The sequence below is a fragment of the Pocillopora verrucosa genome, chromosome 1, assembly GCF_036669915.1.
Source record: "Pocillopora verrucosa isolate sample1 chromosome 1, ASM3666991v2, whole genome shotgun sequence".
Lineage (NCBI taxonomy): Eukaryota > Metazoa > Cnidaria > Anthozoa > Scleractinia > Pocilloporidae > Pocillopora > Pocillopora verrucosa.
The window spans coordinates 13,158,686-13,179,991 of record NC_089312.1 but is presented as its reverse complement, the minus strand read 5'-3'; the positions used below and the strand labels follow the sequence as shown (position 1 = coordinate 13,179,991).

Here is a 21,306-nt window from a genome sequence, read left to right as displayed (position 1 = left end):
ATTTCGGGATCACTCTTTGGTCTTTCTTCCTTCCGTCATGTTCCTTGATTTAAAAACGAAGACAGCTCTGATTGAGATGAGAGTGCCTTGGGTTTGAAGAGCGCTTTGCAGAGCATTTTTATCAATGCTCTTCGTATCTCGGCATTAAAAAGAAACAACAGAATAGGGTCTAACGCCGAGTTTGTATACATGACACATAAGAAAACGTTAAAATAGATCGGACTGATTTTACTTTTACCAAACTTGTGAACAGTCTGCACGACGAAGAAAGGAAACCAGCAAAGGATGAAAATTCCACCAATCACGGCTAACACCGCAGCAGCTTTGAAATCCTTTCGTCTTTTCTTTGTCTGTTGGCACAGTGTACTGGCCTGGTTTTGTGAGTCTATTTGTAAAGCATGATAACGAGCGATCAAATAAATTTTCACGTACGACACGCTCATAACTATGCTTGGAATCAGGATCACGAATAGCCATAACGCTAGAAAAAAATACAACACTTCAGAAGTGTAATGTTCTTTCGAGATGTTTCCACTACGGCAGATTGCTTCTTTTTCCCTCCACAACACAGGTGGAGTCGCGAGACAAAAACTGCTGAGCCAAATCACGGCCAGAATGATCTTGGCTAGTAAAGGCGGCATTCTGTCCGAGTAATTCAGCGGTGACGAAATTACAAAGTATCTATTGACGGCTACCGCTGACAAACTGAAAACGGACGCTGCACCAAAAAGTACCCCTAGAGGAGTAGTAAAGTAGCAGATGATGTAACTTGGATACCAGCCGCGATCAAATTTTCCAAGAATAGTGGTGGGAATCTTCAGCAAAGCGTTCAGGAAATCTGACGTAGCTAGGCTGAGTATGAAATAGTAATGAACGTTTTGTAGAAGTTGCCTCTTGACAATTACTGTTAACAACAGGCCATTTCCAAACAAAGCAATTACAACCAAGAAAGACAGATATAAAATGAGACCAACATTGCCGGCTGTCAGAGCAGAAGCCTGGGAAGGAGTAGGAGACGTTGTGCTGTTGTCGGCCATGATACATCAATTCAGTGTTTTATGTCTATCGCTCATCGTTCTGCGAGAAATAGAAACCCATCTGATATGATGAAGGCTTGCAAACTTAAAGTATTAGATCATTTTTAATTATAAGATCCTTTTCACTGACGTTTCTGCTAAATTTTTCGTCACTGATTCAGAACTTCATGCCCTATGGAAAACCACGGCCCGCTACTAGACCCTGCATGTTACCTTTTCCCTTTCCCCTCCCCCTCCCCTTTCCTCTCCCCTCCCCCTTCCCCTCCCCTCCCCTCCCCTCCCCCTCTCCCTCCCTTTCTTGCACTCTATCTGCTTCATTGCATGCTTTTGGCATCATCTCATCCATAGCTCGTCCGTAAAAAATGTTCTCGAAAGCTCAATGCTCCTCACGATTTAAAACACGCAAAAGGGTATTGTTTACGTTTTTCCCAGATTTTCTTTTCGATGATGTTAACATATCAATTACCGATAATTTGAACTGTATTGAATTCGGTTTTTCTTTATATGAACGCTCTTGAAATGAACTTTTGCAAAAATTTTGTAAGATAATTGAAAACATTCAATAAATAGCGATTGTTGCTAAGAATTTTGAAAGGATGTTGTAATACACCGACTCTCGCTTCTAGTCAATTCGCGAACGGTGGCACTTCCATGCAGGATTTTCTGCGATAATGGATAATGCATGTTTTCAGTTTTCAGTCGCCGTTTCCTTCGGTTTATAATGATAGTAATAATGTTTAAGTGTCATCCATGCTTTTTAGTTTTGAAAACACTGAGAATTTAGGTAACTTATAAGATAGACTATTCTCATTAAAAAACAAAAACGAGTTACGCCATTTGCATTTATAACTTGAACTTCCTCCCTGCGTAGCAGGAGACGCCGATTATCTAATTACTTTTCTTGACGCAGTCTGGTTGAATAACATGAGTTCAGTGGACTAGTATATGATAAGTCCTAAAACAATTTGCACAACAACAGGATATCTTGCCTAGAAAAACATTCCTCAGAATTAAAGTATAACTTTGGAACTTCACTATATGCTAGAAAACCGCTTGGTGAACACTTCTTTAAGTAAATGTGAGATACATTTAAGATCTGTTTTGTTGATTGAAGTGCACAAAAATGAAAGCAGACCGCAAACTGAAATCAACGGTACTATCGGGTTTTTAACGTTAAAACCTCCGAAGCTCTAAATTATTTTCGAACAAAACTATTGATATACCTTGTGTTGATTTGAACTGTGACTCCGACAGGAATGAGCACACATTTCAGCTGATTTCGTCGGTCGAAATAGCCACTGCTCTGTGAAGCGAAGAGTTAATGTATGTCATACAAAAAAAAACTGAAATTGAAAGCATTAGAGGTATACACGCTGGGTTAGAGCTTGACCTTTCAGCAAGTATTTTCACGCCATGCTAATACCAAATTTTCTTGACTCGCATTTCACAATGACTTTGTTTTGCCGATTGCCAACAGCGAAGGTTTAATTAAACCATTTCCAATAGCTACAAATATCCGCTTCACAATGAAGCGGTAAGGAGGCAGACAAACTATGAAAATAAAAGCTATATCTGCGAAAAAAAAAAAAAGCCATATTGTTTTTGTTTCACCTGCTCGGTTAATGAGGAAGGAACGAGCGATGAATTTCAGGGCATGCTCTCAAGTTGTACTTTCTATATGCGTTTTTAATTTGTGAGGTAAGAAAGTAACGTTTTCAGTGATCAATTTTCATGATTACCTTAGTGTGAGATATTTTACTTACACTTAAATTTTCGATCACAAAAGCTATTGACAAGGGCTTATTTTTAAGTGCGTTTTGGTTGCATGAGCACTGCAAAATTTGAATGATTAAGTCTAATCCATTTAACGAAGTGGTGAGGGAGTTATTCTGCGAACTTTGCACGTAAAAATTTTTAATGTTAACAGTCACTTACGTCTTAACAGTCACTTTACGTCGTAAATTTACGCTTTCCTCAACCGTATTTTGGGGCGTCTTTCACTTCGAGGACGTTTCGATTTCAGAAAAAATCAGATTATTATAGAAAAATTAAAGAACTGTTTTGTTTCCAGGAAATGATGTCAGCTTTTATTACTGGCATTGGGAAACTGATCATTTATCAATTTGTTTTATCGTCCATAGATTTACTTTTAAGATCTTTCTTCTTCAGTCTCGGACTCGAGTTATGTGAGAAGGTGTGATTAGTTTTCATCAGTTTAATAGTTACTTTTCAAAATGCCTAACTTACGAAATGTCATCTCCATATAAACCGCTGGTTATATTTTACCGCCGCTCAAGCTACGATAGCTTAATAACAAAGGTTCACAGCGGTAAGTGTTTGGATTTTGAAATTGCATCTATTTGGCAGAAATAAAATTTAAATTCAATAGTCCAGTGCGATAGTCTCAAAGAATCGCACTTCAAAATTTCTATCGTTCAGTATTTTTTAATTAAAAAATAGTAATGCCTTACTAGGAATGCTGATCAGCGACCTCAAGAAAATAAATATTCCCCGGCTTTCATGTTGAGTTAGTGTTTTGTTGACCTTTTTTTTTAGGCATACACCTGGAGATGTAGGAGTAGAAACGCTTTGTTATGAACGTAATTAAATGTGTGAGAAAAACATACGCTTTCTTGACTGCTGACAATAAATCAATCTGGTATGTGTTTCTTGTGATTTCAAACCAACACGTCATTTCTCTTTGATTGCATTTAGTATTTACGCAACATTTGGTGAACTTTAAAGTTACGACAATAGGTGATCCTTAAATCCGATTAGTGGAATTGTTTTGTCTTCCGTAATAGGATTGGCTGTTCACGGTTTTTACGTCTTTTATTTAATCTTAATTTACTTTAGCTGAAAATTGTTGTCTTAAATACTATCCTGAACTTCTTGGTTACTCAGTATTCTTTTCATGAACAAGAAGGATCCTAAACACCTATGTGAAGAAAATATAATTAGGAGCAATAATATGCGTTACAAAAGTTGTTTTGTCAAATGCTAAAAAAAATGCTTGATAATTTTATGATTCGCTACATTCAAAGTGCTGTCATAACCTTTGGTTGTAACACCAAAATGAATACACGGGTTGTGTAGTAACTCAACATCAAACTGCACTGACATCAAATTATTGGATTTAGTAAATGTCTCTATATCTCCGGCTGTTCCTTTGAAAAGGGCGAGGAACGTCTCGACGACCAACTTATCAAACGTGTTGCAAAAGATCATCAATAAGATATGAGGCTTTAGCGAACTTTTCAAAATTTTTCTAAGGGTCTATTGACGTGTTGACGGCAAGAAGTATTTCAAACGCAGAACAAATTTTCGCGGAATCATGTGAAATGTAAAGTACAATGAACATATCCAGTTATCGATTTCTTTTACTTCGTTTGTTGAAGGCAAATTAAAACCCCATTCTCCAGACCTCTGGGTGAAAAGGAATACGCGGGGTAAAATCACAGTATTTGATCGAGACGGAAAGACACTTTCGTGCAAGTTATCGTCGAGGAGTTTGAAGAAACCGAGGGTTTCAGATTTGGAATTCAACTGTATGATAGTAGATGCCATTTTGTGTAACATACACCGGCTATTCAGCCTACATGTTATGAAATCCGCAAAATCAGACAAAATCGATAAATATCGTTGGGCATTAAGTCTCTTTCATGAAGTACTCCTGTCGATCATGCATGAGTGTCAAGAATGATGTTCTTCTTCAATTTCAGTAAATGTATGTTCAGCTCAACGTAGTGTCTCACTTTAGAATAATTATCATATTGAATGGAAATTACGGAAATCTTTTGGGAAGAGGGAAAGTACCTCTTGATTAGCAATGAATTTTCCAAAGCGAAGTCTAGTTCTGAAGAGCATCCTCTTTTACTTTAGCTGTTTTCACCGCCATAGCCACATTTCAATAGAGAAAAAACTGTAATATTGCATGTGGAAAGTTAATCATCAGCAATTTAATGACCCTATTTTAACATGATATTTCTTGAACCAACGTGAAAAGAGCAAAAACGCACATATCTAACATGTATACCAACGAAAATTGACATATCTTTGTAACTCACGTTTCTGCCAGTTTTATTCCATAATAAGACCTTTGTTAATTAGATTCTACGCCGCTTTATTTTTTCAATATTGTATTAGACATGTTACCTTTGAACAAAATTTTCCTTTAATTTCCTACCGACAATTCGTAATTAAAGATACTGACACCTCTTCGTCTTAAGACATGATCTATTTTTATGATCTCAGGTGACGGGTCAAAATTACAACCTTTCGCCTAAGATCCACGGTCCTCCCTGTAGACTGCGCGTCAAATTTTATAGCTTTCAAAGGCCTCACACGCACGCCTGAACGCCGCGCACTAAAGAGAGTACAAAGGTGTAGCCATCTTCAAGATCAGTCTTCTTCATTTTTCAAGTGTCTTTTTATTTTGCCTCAGTGAAAAGCAGAGCTGGCTCCATTATTTAACTGATAATAAAATTCTCTTTTCATGGAACTGGACTCGAATGACCGTCATAACGAGTTAGCTGTACAGATGCTTTAAAAAAAACTGTTTTTTCCTTTTTGTCTTATGGCTTTTTGAGTCATGTGACCGACCAAGCGACATTTTATGGTGAGTTCCACGGCATACGATATTAGTTTTTTCGGTATCTCCGGTTACTTACTCTATTTCAAATGCAAACTGTCACAAATTTTCACCAAATTGAAAAAAATTATGCTTGTACTTAGGGTTAATCTCATGTTGGGGCGATCAATTTTCAAGTATAACCGTCAAGCCAGTAAGCAGCTGTCATTATTCATCCGCAATAAGTTGCATTTCTAGCATTCGCACATAAGCCATTTGATGTTTACATCCTATGAATTTTATTGTGTTTGTTTTGTTGGATTTGCCAAATATCAAAACTAGACTTCAAATTAAATTACTGCAGTTCAAGTTGTACTAGATCCGGTCCGACTCGTGTTTCTTCGTTATCGGACAAGTGTGCTATGGAAGATGATGACAACAGTTTTCGGTAAACAAATTTGAACCTTTCGATTTTCGCTCAGAGACTAATTTTGCGTCTATTTTACACAAAGCCAAAGTAACGGTCTTCGGAGCAAAGTATGTCAACAAAACAACTCATATATTCCACAATTATTATACACTGTTGTTGTAACTCTTAAAAATGTTATAACGCCGTTTATTCAAGTTACCTCACATATTTCCACGACGGTGGTTGGATCCCCTGATGGAAGTCAGCTACAAATTCCGTGCATGTCGAGCGCTTATGGTTTAAGGTAAGAATTCGTCAGCTATGCAATGCATCTTACCACGCGTCAAGTCAAGTGATTGCAATTTTGTTCAAGCATAAAATGATTATCATAACAGAAATTGACGACAATTCTTTGCACAGATAAATATATTAATCATCCTTGTTTTTACCGCTACGCCATTGGTTAATTGTTCACCAGTGTAAGGTATGTGCGCCAACAAAAAAAGGAAAATAAAGCTAACATTTAAAATTAGAGGTTTTTTTCTCTGTCGTTTTTATCCATTTCTTTTAAATCTAATTTTTGAAGGCCGAAATACCCTCATTAAGGAAATTGGTTAAATTTTGCAATTATTCAGCAAAAACTTGGAATAGCTTTATTATTCATATAGTTATTGCGGTGAGGATATTGGACCCTTATACTTATGCCTAAAAGCTTCTGTCAATGTTATTATGTCTCAGTCAAATTAAAGCGATGTTTCACAAATAAGCCCTTCTGTGATGAATAAAATGCATCAATCCGTCAGACGGGCTGAAGCACCATCAAACGAAAGAGTACTGAGTAAAGCAGAGTAGCCTTTACAACTGAATAATCATTTGGTAAGGCTATATGTTTCTATTTTGTTTCAATGCAACTTCTTCAAGGACACGATTAAGTCTCTGGTCAATTCGTGATTTCGCTTTCCCCCTTTTTTTCTAATAACAAGTTGAGTCTTTTAATGCAGAGCAGCAAAAAAATCAGCTGATATCGACTTAGGGTGGAATTTGCGTGTATATGATAAAGATAAAAATGCGCTCGCTACCAATACACGATTTGCTTCTGGTTGTAATTTAAACCGTCTGCCAGGTTCAATAACAATCTCAATCATTTCTTAAAAGCGATATTTAGACTGACAGCTCGTCACGAACTGCAAAAGGTTCAATATTTCACATTTTGCGATTTTGTCGTTATTAGACAGTATACACTCTTAGGCCTGTCAAGGAAATCGTTTCTATTCTTAATTTCACAGCTGCAGTATTTTCTAAGATTTTCCTCTCTACTCACATTTCGGACATAATAAGTTCATATTTTTTGAAAAAAAGAAAAAAACAAAACAAAAAACAATGTTAGGCGCCAAGGTGAACGTTTTCGCAGTAGAATTGGAACATCGAAGCCTCTTTGCGAAAGGTTCTCGTGAAAGTCATCATGATCAACAGTCCCTCGAGTTACATAAATCTTTATGCGCATGTATAGAATTCATTACGATAATTCTTGACGGTTTCTCTAATGCCAATTCGACTTTGTATGCACACTGCGGATCAAGACAAAGGTTTTAGTATTCGTCAGGAGTTTCTTTATACATCGAAGGTGTATTGAACATAACGTTGTTGGAATAAATCCTGATCTTAGTTGTTAGGCACGGGTTACACAAGGGCTTTTTTGTTTGTTTAAGCAAAAAATCTGTCAACTTTAGTCCGCTTGTCTTTGACGCGGGGTTACAGGATTCTCCTCGTTCATCTGAACCTTTTTCTGTCGAAGAAAACGACTTTGGGTGCAGCTTTTAATTCAAATGCCTGTGTTTGGTACCCTGGGTACTGTTAAACTGGCAGCAATTTGGAGAACCTTTGGCTTCAACTAGAAACTCTCCTCCATTCGCAAGTATCGAATCCATCTCAAGAAACGCAATCTTGAACCACAACGCAAAAGATTAGCAGGAAAATGAACCCGAGTTTTTTTTCAGTTTCCTCTAGAGCGAGATGGGTTGTGATTAACGTAGGAATCAATCAGTGGAGTTTTGGTCAAAGGATATTAGTTTGATGTAACTGTCGCAGAACTTCGGAAAACGCAAAATTGTTAGCAATTTTTGAGTCGATAGTTATTTGAATTCGCTCTAATGCGACCCGATCCTTATATCTAAAGTGTTTCTGATATATGACTGGTGGGAAGATTTGACACATTGCACAGAACTAAAATCCTAAAAGAAACTATTATTTGACATTGGTCAGGCTGACTAACGCCTCCATGCCTCATAATCGGGAGGACCTCTGACTACGAAGTTTAGCCGGATGATATTAAATGTTTTTGTCGACATGGCGTGCATGCAATATAATTGTTTCTTTTCATAGAGTCTTTGATATGTTGGAAAAATGACGGCCTCAGTAATCAATTCCGTCGGAAACTTAATAAAAAAGGAAAAGAAATGACATATAACTCACGTTGTTCAATTTCTGTTCTTCTTGCGCCTAGGCCCTGTTCTTTCCCGATTCGAATAAACCAATTTGAAGCTATTAACCACCCCTGTTTCTCTACATATGTGATGAGAAATATAAGCTACCTCTATCTATAATGCAGCTGGCACTAAAGTGCTTTGAATGACTGCTCAGGAAACGATGAAAACACACATCATTCTATTTCGTAAAAATCAACATATTTCAGAACAATGTTACAAAATCTAGCTCAATTTCGATAAATAATCAAACAATCAGTTAAGTTCTGCCAATAGAAATGATTAACCTACAACTCTCACTCAGCCTTCAGACATAGAAGAAATGCTTCCTTTTAGCGAAGAGCTTGCTGAAAATGCGTTCATTTTACAGTGAGGCATATCTATGCCTTTGTTTGAGTTTGTCTCACTTAACGCATCGATATGTTTTTTATTTTTGTAATCTGATTAGTATTAATTCTCAGGAAAGACAAATTGGAATGAATTTATGAAAAGAAAAAAGGAAAAACATTCGAGATAAAAGCTACTGGAGGGTAATTTGAGATATCGGAATATGCTGCCAGTCCGGCTGCGAAAGCTGGTTCACTTGTTGATGCATCAGCGATTTAGTCTTTACAGGGACTGTATCCTTATTATATGTAATCTAAATATTTGCGATAAGAAAACAATGGATATTTTTGAAAATGTGTCTGTGTTACTTCAATTCGCCATTCAACCCATTACGTTTCAGACGCTGAGCAACATTCGATGATTAAATAATCTGTTTTCAATGAACAGCAGGTTCCAGTTGTCGGGAAGATAGATGTTTGAATTCCTAACTAGGAAGAATTAATTATTTCAAAGGTTAACACATAAACACAAAATTGTTATCATAAAAAAGTCGAATGATCAGTAAACAGAAATAAAATATTTCAATTTTTCTCTGGATATGATGTCCACCCGTTCCATGCAGCTTTACTGGAAATTTAAAGTCAGAGAAAAGTAAAAACACCAACAACAAGAAGTAAGGAAGGTCGAGCAAACTCCGACCGGTTTCTCATCGGTTGGGGGCCGGTCCACTGTGAGTTAATGCTAGTTCATAGGTAACCTTTGGTTTTGTTTAGAAAAACAAACGCCAAAATTTAGCGCCCTGGTCTCAATTATCTTTTCAATGAACTCAAAGGCGAAAGTTAACTGCAGTTTTATGACCCTGTAGTGTTGTTAAATTTCGTAAATAAACGACAAAAACTGAAAAGCACTTAAAACCAGAATGAAATTATAACTGAGCGCCATATTATCGTACGGACTAATCAATTCTTACAATTTTAAAATTTCAATTTCAAACATTTCTATTCGATGAGGTAATATATTTTTATATTTGGCGGAGAGATCAATGTATCTTATCTTCTCTACCGACGAGAATTTGCACAGGCTCTGAAGATTTTTTGTGATATGCCACGAGAAAAATTGAAGTTACAGGAAAACTATTAATGAAAAACATCACTGATATGTTTAACAAGTACGTTCAAGTTTATCTTGACAGAAGTGGATTTTGAAATTACCGATCTCAGTATTTTCGTAATGAAGATATCTTAAAACAATAACTAGATGTGACAGTGAAATATTCAGCTTATTTTAAATTTGAATTCGTTATTTGTTTCCTCTCGTACCTACTCAAATGTACATTGAATTTAAAAGTTTAAGTTTTAACTTCTTAGATCTCTCATTATAAAAAACATTTTCCTTTTTGAGGCACTGTTATCTAACCGGCTGAACACTTCTGTAATTAAAACACTGAAATATTTACCTGGCATTGTGTTAGTGCATTAACTGTATGACTCTTCATCAACGTTTAGCTTCAAAACTACGGAGAAAAGTGTCAGAGATGTGCGTGTCTTCCGTTTTCCAAGGGCTGGACATTCGTCTGAAGAAAATTGAGTTTATCAACATAAAACTCTTTATCATTCAACAGCAGGTGTCCCATAATAAAATTTGCCTTCAAAAATGAGCCAAACAATTCCTCTTATTTATGAAACGTTGTGTATTTTGTCGTTATCTATGTTCGACCCTAGGCAGTTTTTCTTTTAATTGATCTTAGACATCGAGTAAATTGTTAGTTTCTTATGATGGATTAACGGCGCTTAGCGAATATGTCACTAATGAATAATTATCGTCTTCAGATCTAATTGCAAAATACTTTCAGAAGCCAAATGCAGATTAAAAATAACTGTCAGAGTCTACTTAAAAGCCTGACGCCTTTATTAAAACATTTAGATTAGCAGATGTTTTTGACCCCTTTCGCTTCCAAGATTTCCTTAGCAATTCTCCTTACTGCCAACCATACATTTCTTATGATGTTTGTCCGGAGAATATTTGGAACTACATCTACTTATATCCCCCAATCAATATTTTTCTTTATTCTCATCTCTTGTTCGCTTAATATTGCAACGAAATTGTAAAGAGAATTTCTGTCTTGTTCAATCATGGGAATTTAAGGGTTAATAAATGGTTTCAGCGACATGCCGGACGTTACAAAGCAAATCATTTCTCTCTTTCCTTGCATTTCTCTCAACAGCTTTAAAATTGCTCTCCGCGTTAGCCTTTGATGCCCGACATTTTCATACATCATTCGATTAGTTTGTTTGCTTTCTTGGAATTTCTACGCGTTTTTAACCTGATCTGAATATAAGGCTAACTATTACCTATTTATGTGTTGATAATAAAGCTCTGAAAGGCTCACCTCTGAGTTAGGCGGGCACTGGAAAGGAGCCCGTAGATGGCATCTTCATGCAGGTTTAACTGTGAACTAAGTTGGCTCATTGCGTGACTCCATTTTACTGGTTATTCAACGTCAGTATTGATCTTTCCTCTTTAAGTCTACGCTAAATAATTATATTACTTATGGCCAATTCATCACGAGTGACTCCTTTGGGTGAAAGTTTTAATCAGTTAAGACAACGTTTTAAGATAAACCCGACAGCCATCATTAATAAAAAAGCTTTTTGAAAACAGCCATAAAGCAAGAATTGCTTTATCGATGTATCCGTTGATTCGAAAAAGCCACAACAATTTTTTTCCAAGGAAGTATTTTCTTATGTAATTGTTTTTACTATCAACAATCCAAGTGAAAGCCTGGACTTACAATTTAAGAAAATGAAAGATAATTTCTGATAATTTTTCTATAAATAAATATGTGTTTTTCGTTTTAACGAAAAACACAAAAAGAAAAAAAAAAAAGAAAAAAGCTATTCCAAACATAGCAAATAATCATTCGGACATTCCGAATCACAAAGAATTTAAGACCAACACTTTGTCGTAATAGTCGGTTTTCTCATTATTTCAAGTTGTTCGCTTTGGAGTTACAATTAATAATTCGACAATCACTGATGTATCATCAAATTGTGTAGCTCACTCTCGCAAGAAAGAAGTACTATGACTTTATAACTTTGTCTCAATAAAACAATGTTAAAAGTTCGTATGAAAATATGTCAATGAAAAACTATCATATTAGTGCGCTGTAATGAAACGTGGAATACCTACTAGATAAAGGATTCCCAGTTACCAAACATTCCCCGGGAACAAATAACTTCGAGCGCTTTGATGCACAACAGCAGAGATAGATATACTTGAGCGACTATAATTTATTCATCTTTTCACTCGGTATCCTGGCTCCCCATGGCTCCACAATCGCCTTTAAATTACCTTATTTAAACACTTCCACTCCAGGTGTCTCACTCTATGCATATGAATCACATGAATCCAGTGGAACAAGTCGGTTTTATGGGAGTATTGGATAAAAGCCATTGGACCCCACTGCCCTCTCCCTTAGCCTTAGTCTTCCGTTTACCGAATTTCACTTACCTTACCCAAATGGTGTGAAAACCTAGCCCTTTGTGCTGTGCGCTGAACAACGATGAAGTAAACAAAGACTTAACTGTGTTTCATGCTGGTAGTTACGAAAACGAAGACCCATTACGAAAACGAAGACCCCCTACGAAAACGAAGATCCTTCGTTTTCGTAACTACCGTTTTATACTTTTCCTTAGTTAGTTCATTCAAATTCTTCGGCTAATATCAATCATGGGGATACGCTAAGTACGCTGCATGTCCATGACGAGTTACTTTCCACACGGATATCGGTCAGTATAGAATAAAATTTAAAATGCTGATTGTTTAAGGTTCCTCGTTGTTTCCGGAATGCCAGATGCTCCTGTTACATGTATGTATGTAAATAAGGTTTTGTTACTCAGTAATGGCTCCTTGTGGTAGTTGTCAGCTATCAGTCGGACCAGTGATAGACTAATCGTTTTGAAATAATTGTTTTGAGGGGCAAAGTCGTATGAACTTCTGCTTCCAGCTGATAGTTATGGACAAGTATGAGGCGCAGAGGGTCCCTTTTTCAGTGATCTTTCGCGAAACATTATTGGGGCTATTTTCCTCTCATGAAATGTGATTAAAGTTTCCATTTACTCGTGATTCGTGACTGTCTCTTTTTATTCTGAGCGAACGTGGAAGCGTTTTTTTTTAAATGAACATAACATGTGAACGAAGCTTTTGTTTTGCAAGATGTTTTGCTTGAATTTTTTCAAATGTCTTCAATCTGGCGTCTGGCTCACATAATTTAGCGAAGTCTGAGTAATCTTTTGTTGCGCGATGACGTTTGACAGACAATAAAGGTTGAACTCTTCTCGGGTTCAAATCCTACACTACTTCGATCTTTTTCGTCGTGTTTTCCAGTGTTACGTGTCGGCATCCACCGGTGAAAAGTTTTAGATTGACTTCTACACCGACCAGATTTGACAATGGTCACGTCCTACAATTTTCCAATCTCTTCACAAAGGTCCATGAGCAGTCAATCACTGTTCATGTGTCATATGGAAGGTGAGGTGAGTCAAGATGTTCTACTTTCCATTCCACTCTACGGAGAATTGAAATTAAACTAGTTGGTAGTTGAGTTAATAAGGTTTTTTCTGGTACATCTGACCTTTTATGATATCATTTTGGACAGCGCCACGTGCTCACGTGTATTCTCAACTATCCTTTTCAGCTCACTCGAGTTTCCTCGTTTTATAAAATTTACTCTGGTGTATGTCATGAACGGAGGTGATTGTGGGCACTACCCATTCCCTAACATTTCATTGACGGTATCTGCAAAGGATGAAATCCAAGTTATCACAGACCTAGCGGTATGGAGGTTACAACAAAAACGAGTTTCTTTTGAAGCACCAGACAGAGTAAAACAGGTCAGTCGATAAGAAACAATTCATCCGCGAATTTTAACGCGATGCAGTTCTAAAAGATTATGAATGAAGTGTCAAAAACCTCAATATTTCTGACGTGAAAACAATTTGCAGAGGGGTTCAGTGGACCCTCAGAAAGCAGTTCCAATATCAGATCCTAACAGACTATTGTTGACGTTTTTTTTTTGCTAATCACTAAAGCGGATGAAAACTAGATTGTTTGTCACCATATACATTAATTTCTTCTCCGCTGATGATTCACATTCCTTATAATTGGTGAGGAGTTAAGGACTATGCACGATTTTAAAAGTTGATACTACTTTGTGAGAGATTGGGTGACAGGATAGAGCCGAAACAAAAAAGGAGTCAGCTTCTAAAATTTAGTCAAGTTATACTACAAGGCACGGCCAAAAGTCCTCAAAACGTCGAACTTACTGACAGTCAAATCTTATGCAAATAACGTGTATATTTTATCCTACATAAACTGATTTCCATTAAATTAGGATATATTTTACTGTAAGGTTCAATGTTTGGCCCGGAGATTATCTAAAGAACATGTAAGGTAATGGAATTTTATGAACAAGCAAAGGTTGACGATAATGTTGTCGGTATGCGCTACAGCAAACTGACGAGCTGATGCCAGGTGTGATTTTTCAAGCGACGAGTGTAAAATGTTTTAAACATAACCCGATACCATGTAGAATTTCTGTGCTATAACGAGGCTGGCCAAACCAGCCCTCCTCACATACAATACAATCAAGGCGACTTTTGCACTGATATTTGCGTGATCGGTGGTTTGTGAAAAATAATTAGCAAGTCGGGAAAAATAATTAGGTATAAAACGTGGAATCAAAGATAAGCTGAAATGGCTGATAAAAAAGAGATACGCTTAAAACGTGACTTTAAATCTATTCTGGCATGTGATAGTTGAAACCTCATCTACATGTTTCATTTCTGCTGCTGTTATCTACAACACAAAAACCAAATGCAATCTCATTACAGAAGCAGGACACTCAGCCTCTTCCCCTAACCAGTTTTTTCAGAAAGCTCTTGCTCTTAATACCCCTGGAAAATAAACCTTCCCTAGGAGAGGCTCGTTCCGTAAGACTAAGGGAGGTCAGAAATGCTCCCAAGCGAAAAGCCGCTCTATTACATTAGCTTCTACTAAGCTGCAGGACTCTTACAGGGGATGGAAATATTTTCAGCGGAAAACACGATAACACTTATCAAATACAAGTGCAGTCAAGAAAGTTTGATTAAACTCATAGAGTCCTATATATATGCAAGCTAACGTAACAGATTACAATTGAAGAAATGTAGGTTATCGGACGAAAAATGGCGAGATCAGGATTTTTATGCTCAATTATTCGAAAAAAAAAACCAGGAAAAAAAGTTAAAGGCGTATAATAGCGAAAGCTTAATTGTTCGCAAACAGGGATCATCAGAAGTCTTATCTTTTTACACAAACTTGTTCCTTCATCGACAGGTTAACTAACTGTTCTTTAGCTCATTAGTGTTCTCTGCTCTTCATAGCTTATAACGGGCTTTGAAAAAAAATTTTTAAGCCGTCGCTTCTATAAATACGAGATACTACTAATGTTCAAAGCGACATAGCCGTTTGCCTGATTCGCTGACGTTTCTTCAATAAATAAATTAAAAATTTCAAACTGAAAATGTGTCCGCATTAAGTTGATCTGTTTTAGCGGAAATCGAAAGAAACCTTAAGGAAATGAGGATTACGAAAGAGATAGTTATCTTTTGCACAATTCCTGATGGAAGGAAACACTGAAAACTTTCTCAGTTAATGATCACGTAAAAGTATAGCCAGGCTACTTTTCATATCAATTAGTCAATACTGATTTTTAATGCCTCTAGAACCACTTCTCATTACGATAGAAATTGTTCATAATATATTTTCGATAGTCCAGGTGTTCGATGAATTTCTCCTCATTGAATTACTTTGAAATATGCAAATATTCACATAAATGAAAAGTTAAAGCAAAAGATACTCATACAGTGACATTTTATATAGCCTTCCAACGGCGAATGCGCTTCTGACCAAGAAAGAAATAAACGTTTTGGCGTTAACTGCTAACGTTAGACAGCGAAAAAACATAATTGTTCACTTGGAGAAGAGGAAAATAATGTTGTCTAGCTATCACACGAAAAACGCCTTGTTTTAAATCTCTTCAGAACGTGCTAAACTTAATCACACAAATATGTTGAAGTGAGTGTTTTTTTTGTCCAGTAATAGAGCTGTGAAATCTTCGTTTCTCTTCCACTCACTAATATTTTATGGCTCAATTAAGAGGCAACTCACTAATCATTTTAGGAAGCGGTTTTTCAGTGAAGTACATGAATATGTTTTTAGCTTAAGCCAGTGTTATGAGCTCCTATAAAACATGATTGTGTTCAGGTGTCTGTTTAACCTCCCCAGATTTGTCTTGCTGCTTTTCACGGTTTACTTACGTCAATTGTTAATTGCCATTATCTCAGAACAAGGGTTGCAAATTAAGTTTTTAACTATCTTCCGTAAAAAAAATTAATTGGAGAAGGGAAAATAATCCACCTACGTTTTTTTAGTTAATGGAGAAAGATTCAATAACTGCTAGTTACAATTAGCACGTACCACATTTGCCTGTAAGACACCGCGGATTACTGTTCCAGCATCAAAGAAACGTTGATACGTTGGAATAAAATAGCGGTGACAAGTTCCATGTTAATTTTGACAAACCGATTATTAACGACGAAATTCGCTGCTGTTGACGCATCGAGAAAAGGAACCAATAACACGCTGAAAATTCTTCCTGATTATATTTCGATTTACTTAACATCTGTTTGTGATCTAGCAAATCGTATAACACATTTTTTCCCGATCGAATGAAAAGTTCGTCTGCCGTAAAAACACATAATTCATATTTCAATAACGAGACAGAGGATATTTTGAACTAGGAAAACCATTATGCAGACAATTTAGTTCTTTATTCATCGTAATCATCATCCACAAAAGGTGCGTAACGAAATCATTTCTTGATTCTCGTCGAACGTCGCTCATCAAATGAGTAATCTTCAAGATCAGGATAATTCTAGCCGGGATGGAGATAGGATGATTCACAGATTTTATTTATCAGTACTGTAGATCTAGTAGCTGTGGAAGTTATCATTGGTTAGAAGTGGAAGCGAATTATTGTACTACAAGAATTATCGACGCAACAGACTTAACACACTTCATTCCTTCTGAGCTAAACTCAACTAGGTTACAATCTGTTCCCCTTTTCACGCCTATCTTTATTTTGTTTCATGTTTAACCCTCTGTTACATGCAGGACATCATGGAAAAAAGATTTAGCTTCAACTAGTCTATTAATTTTTCAGTTTTTCCGCAGAAATTAAACTGGTTATATGCTGTTTATAGTTTGGTCCCACATCATCACGTACCAAATCGAATATTTTCGTTGTTGTTCGCGTCTTGTTGAGCCGAAGATGGAAAGGAATAGGTAGTTGTGCCACTTTTGATGAAGGATTCCTGATCGAGAGTCTTCAGTCAATCATTTTTTGACAACATACTGGACATTACAAGAACCCCTCATGTGACTATAACGTTTTTCGGAGATCCATTTGATCTTAGAGGGGTTTACAACCCAATTTATGCAGACAATAAGGGGCAAGAAATAAAATCTTCATGCCCACCTCTCGGTGGCTTTTGCATCATTGTGAAAAAATTCTGCTGATTTCACCGTTCGAAATTGCAGTAAACACAAATCTGAATCAGTTTTCCTATTGCCAAACCACATTTCTAATTAAATACTGAATACTATGGTTGTCAGATTTATCGACACGTATCTTCCATGTTTTCAAAATATTAAATACATCATACATGGTGCAATATATCTCTGAGTGCAAAGCCGAAGTTTCTTCCGACTATAAGGGATCAAAGTATGTTTTTAGCGCAGCATATATAGACTTGCAAGACATTGTTGTCTCATCGGCAATCATTAAATTTTAATATTAACCATTTTGAACTTCGTCATAACATAATTAGATTGAAAAAAAAAATGCTATTCAAGTTCTCCACATCAAAGATTGGGAAGCTTCCCGTAAGTAATATCATTACTCTTGCAATAAGAAGATATTATCGATAACGATTGAAACCCTGTGTAACAACCAAGTTCTCTGTAAATATATGAAAATCGTATACCCTCTACAGCCCAAATTTTAACTCACTTCAGTTTCAATTTGTGTAAAAATCGCTCGGCTTATAGTCGAATAAATACGGTATGTGAACTGCGGTTGAAGAAACGAATATGGAAGCCAAGCTCTCCTTTGGGATTCGTTCCAAATATAGTTTTGATTTTTGAGAGGGAAAAACCAGGAGAGTTCGATTATGTAATGATATCTTGTGAAAGAACTGAAAATAATGGTATTGAGTAAGATTAAGATTGAATTTGATGGGTGATGTCATCTATTGAATTCTCTATTTCAAAACTGACGGCGGTTTAGAGAGAAACAATTAAAGTGGTTGTTTGAGTTGGATATGAGTTTAATGCTGTCACAAACTTCACTTGACATAGTGAAGCAAAGTAAAGCCATGCATTCGAAAGTCTTCAATAAAAAAAAAAGATAAAAAATATCGGTAGATAAAGGCAGATAAAAACTACCAGCAGAATTAACGCTAGTAATTTGGCACAGGGAAGATCTTGGCAGGAACTCGACGCATGTGTATCGGGTGTTACACTTCTGCGACATGGTTAAGTGCTTCTTAACGTCAGCCTCTTAATTAACTGAAATAAGTAGCAGATAGCATGTCAACTTCAGAGCGTGTTCTCCCAATTCCTGTTCAAAATTTACCACGGCTCACTTTTGATATTTCAGTTCTCGATTGATTTAGAAAATTCCAAACATATCGTCTCTCCCTCTCAAATCTTCGTTTTCATGAGCTTCAATATACTTTCTCAGGTAAACCTACGTAAAAGTCACCCTAATAAATAAATCTTCGTTTTTAGTCGCTATAGCAACTTACGAACTAAAGTTGTCGATTGTTTCATTACCGGACAAGACCCAGGTTTCACGAGCTGTATCTAATGGGTTTCTCTCCATGATTCATGTATAAATTGTTAAATTCTCGTCCCCATCGTTCTCGACAAAGTCTACCAGCGAAGTTGGTCTTAAAAATGTTTTGAGTAATTTTATTCATCTAAGCGGAGCGATAGGTTCAAACTGAAACAGTTCATCTTGGTTTGACACCTTGTGTATTGTTACTCAAACAGTTCAAAAATATGTCCTTTAGCCGCGGTACGGATAATATTTGAATAAAGCTAAAGATTTGGAAAGTACAGTTGGATTTATAGTGTCATTAATTCCTAGAACATCACACTGGGTCATTTTATCCTTTTAAATGGTAAAGAAAGTGTCTTTTCTGGTATGGCTTTCGCAGTAAAGGTAACTGTTCACATTTCCATGTTTTCATGGTAACACTTTGTTTTCTTAAAGAATTACCAATTCAGATGGTCTCAGAAATAAGTTAGCCATGGTAGAGAATTATACTTATTCACAATTCTTAACCTGTTTGAGTAACACAAGGGTTGTGAGTTGACTCCTTGATTTTCCTATGTTTTTAAGCATCTCTGCAACAACGTAATTGTAAACAAAGTTGGTTCGCTTTTCACACTGCTCGAAAGTAGCTCATTGATTTTTTCATTAAATACATAATCTGTTAAGTCGTCTGCATACAATTGTGCAATTAAGTGTCAAAATTGACTACGAACAAACCCCTTAGTCAGCTTGTCGGGAAAAGTTATTAAATTTTGCCGGATCAGATTCGAAAGTGCTCCTTTTCGCTTGAGGTGCGAAAGCAAATTTCACCTTCTTGACATTCGATAGCTTATGGAGAATGCTTACGTGAAACGTTTACTGCAATTCACTGGGAAACCTCTCATGCGCTCCTACTGCATTGACTATGACATAAATTGGAAAACAAAACCTCAAGTCTAATGATTGGATTTTTGCTCTCTTTGTTTCAGAAATTTCATTTTCATGTACGAGGAACTGAAAGAACACCATGAACAATACAACGGCGAACGGCAGTTACGCCTTTGACGAGCACCTCGCGATCCGCGTAGTACGCCTGGTATTGTACCCTGTGGTTTTTGTGATCGGTGTACTTGGAAATATTTTAGTCTGTGCTGTTATCCTTGGTACAAAGAAGAAAAACTTAGGTTCCGCAAAAGGATACTTCATATTAAACTTGGCCATGTCTGACCTATTGGTTTTGTTTTTATACCTTCCCTTTGACCTGGCTTACCTTGAGAACCACTCCATATGGCCTTTTGGTTTTGTTCTTTGCAAGCTAATTAACATTTTGAGCGCTGTTTCCGTCACGGTTTCGGGGTCGATGTTGATTTGCATCGGCTATGAGCGATACCTTGCGATTGTGAAGACGCTGAAGAGTCCATTTAGCAAAACAAAAGCTGTGGCTATGGTGACGTTTGGTTGGGTCTACTCGTGCTTACTGCAACTACCATTCGTGTTTGCCCTAACCTTGGAACCAAACGGGAGGTGTCTCATTGACATACAATGGTGGCCAAGCCAGCTTTCGTTCAACCTTACTTACATCATGGCGTTGGTTAATCCACAGTTCATAATTCCTGCATTCTGCCTCGTTTACTTTTACGTTGGAATTATCAGCCACTTACGAAAGGCTCACAAGCAGAACAATAGACGAGGCATTTACACAAGCGTGCATGTTGCTGAAAAACGGCAGAAGCAAAACCGAAAGACCACGAAGTTGTTGACGGGTCTGGTGTTAGTTTATGCGGCATGCATCTTACCGCACAAAGTGATCATTTTAAGTATCATTGCAAATCCATCACTGTTGAACTCGTATGCCACTAGGCAGCTGTATGAGTTTGCCAGACTTCTAACCACTGCAAATAGTTGTTTTAATCCCATTCTGTATACAACGTTAAGTCGTAGTTTTAGAAAAGACTTGAAGGGCTTGTTTTCTCGAGAGACAGTGAACGATTCGAACAGGTTTCTGCAATCAGCATTTCAGGAAACCCATCCAAAGGAAGGGGCAAACAAGGCGTCGATTTCTACCTTTAAACTACGCAGGATCACAATGATGGATACAAAGGAAAGTAGCTGTGAGACTGACAGGTTTAAAACAGTATTTACGCCAGAAGCAAACGGGAATAGTTGAACATTTCTAAGCTTCCACAGGATTTCAGCCATTTGTTTAATAACATTAGGGTATTTGAGTTTGGTTTGAGAGTGAAATCTTTCTTGATTCCTCTGTAATATCTATGCAATGATTAGAAGGAAAGTGAACGAAATGAGAGGTAAATTCACCGTTCTCACTTAAATTGAAGTGATCAGTCGAAATATGTTTATGGGGCCAGCTTAACAACAAGTAGAGACAGACTTAGGTTTGTTTTCTCCAACACGTCCTTTGTTTAAAATGGGCTGTACGATGCGATTATTCATCATGGTAAACACACTTGTCCTAAAGTATGACCACTTGCTCACACTGGAAGTGACTGCATTGTGAGGAAAATGATTATACTTCATAACACCAATTTAGTAAAGAACGAATA

The 21,306-nt window shown here is 36.8% G+C and overlaps 2 protein-coding genes across 10 annotated transcripts; one reads left to right on the top strand and one right to left on the bottom strand.

The window, feature by feature from the left end:
• Nucleotides 1-35: 35 nt before the first annotated feature.
• On the bottom strand, nucleotides 36-12,416 carry LOC131796116 (5-hydroxytryptamine receptor 4). Of its 7 annotated transcripts, none has more exons than XM_059113750.2 (3): nucleotides 10,283-10,441; nucleotides 2,261-2,340; nucleotides 36-1,077 (listed from the first exon to the last, which is right to left on the bottom strand). In XM_059113750.2, the coding sequence occupies exon 3, from the start codon at nucleotides 1,035-1,037 to the stop codon at nucleotides 36-38; it is 1,002 nt and encodes a 333-aa protein (XP_058969733.1). In that variant the 5' UTR covers nucleotides 1,038-1,077; nucleotides 2,261-2,340; nucleotides 10,283-10,441. The 7 variants fall into 7 exon arrangements, with proteins under 7 accessions (XP_058969733.1, XP_066021381.1, XP_066021398.1 ...); XM_066165284.1 differs by lacking the exon at nucleotides 10,283-10,441 and adding an exon at nucleotides 8,489-8,556 and having other exon boundaries at nucleotides 2,261-2,335; XM_066165301.1 differs by lacking the exons at nucleotides 2,261-2,340; nucleotides 10,283-10,441 and adding an exon at nucleotides 12,337-12,416.
• On the top strand, nucleotides 6,267-21,305 carry LOC131796127 (somatostatin receptor type 5-like). Of its 3 annotated transcripts, XM_059113764.2 has the most exons (3): nucleotides 13,270-13,361; nucleotides 13,523-13,718; nucleotides 19,735-21,303. In XM_059113764.2, exon 3 carries the CDS (start codon nucleotides 19,773-19,775, stop codon nucleotides 20,910-20,912), a length of 1,140 nt encoding a protein of 379 aa, XP_058969747.1. In that variant the 5' UTR covers nucleotides 13,270-13,361; nucleotides 13,523-13,718; nucleotides 19,735-19,772; the 3' UTR covers nucleotides 20,913-21,303. The 3 variants fall into 3 exon arrangements, with proteins under 3 accessions (XP_066021361.1, XP_058969747.1, XP_058969748.1); XM_066165264.1 differs by lacking the exons at nucleotides 13,270-13,361; nucleotides 13,523-13,718 and adding an exon at nucleotides 6,267-6,320 and having other exon boundaries at nucleotides 19,735-21,305; XM_059113765.2 differs by lacking the exons at nucleotides 13,270-13,361; nucleotides 13,523-13,718 and adding an exon at nucleotides 16,633-16,725 and having other exon boundaries at nucleotides 19,735-21,305.
• Nucleotide 21,306: the final 1 nt, after the last annotated feature.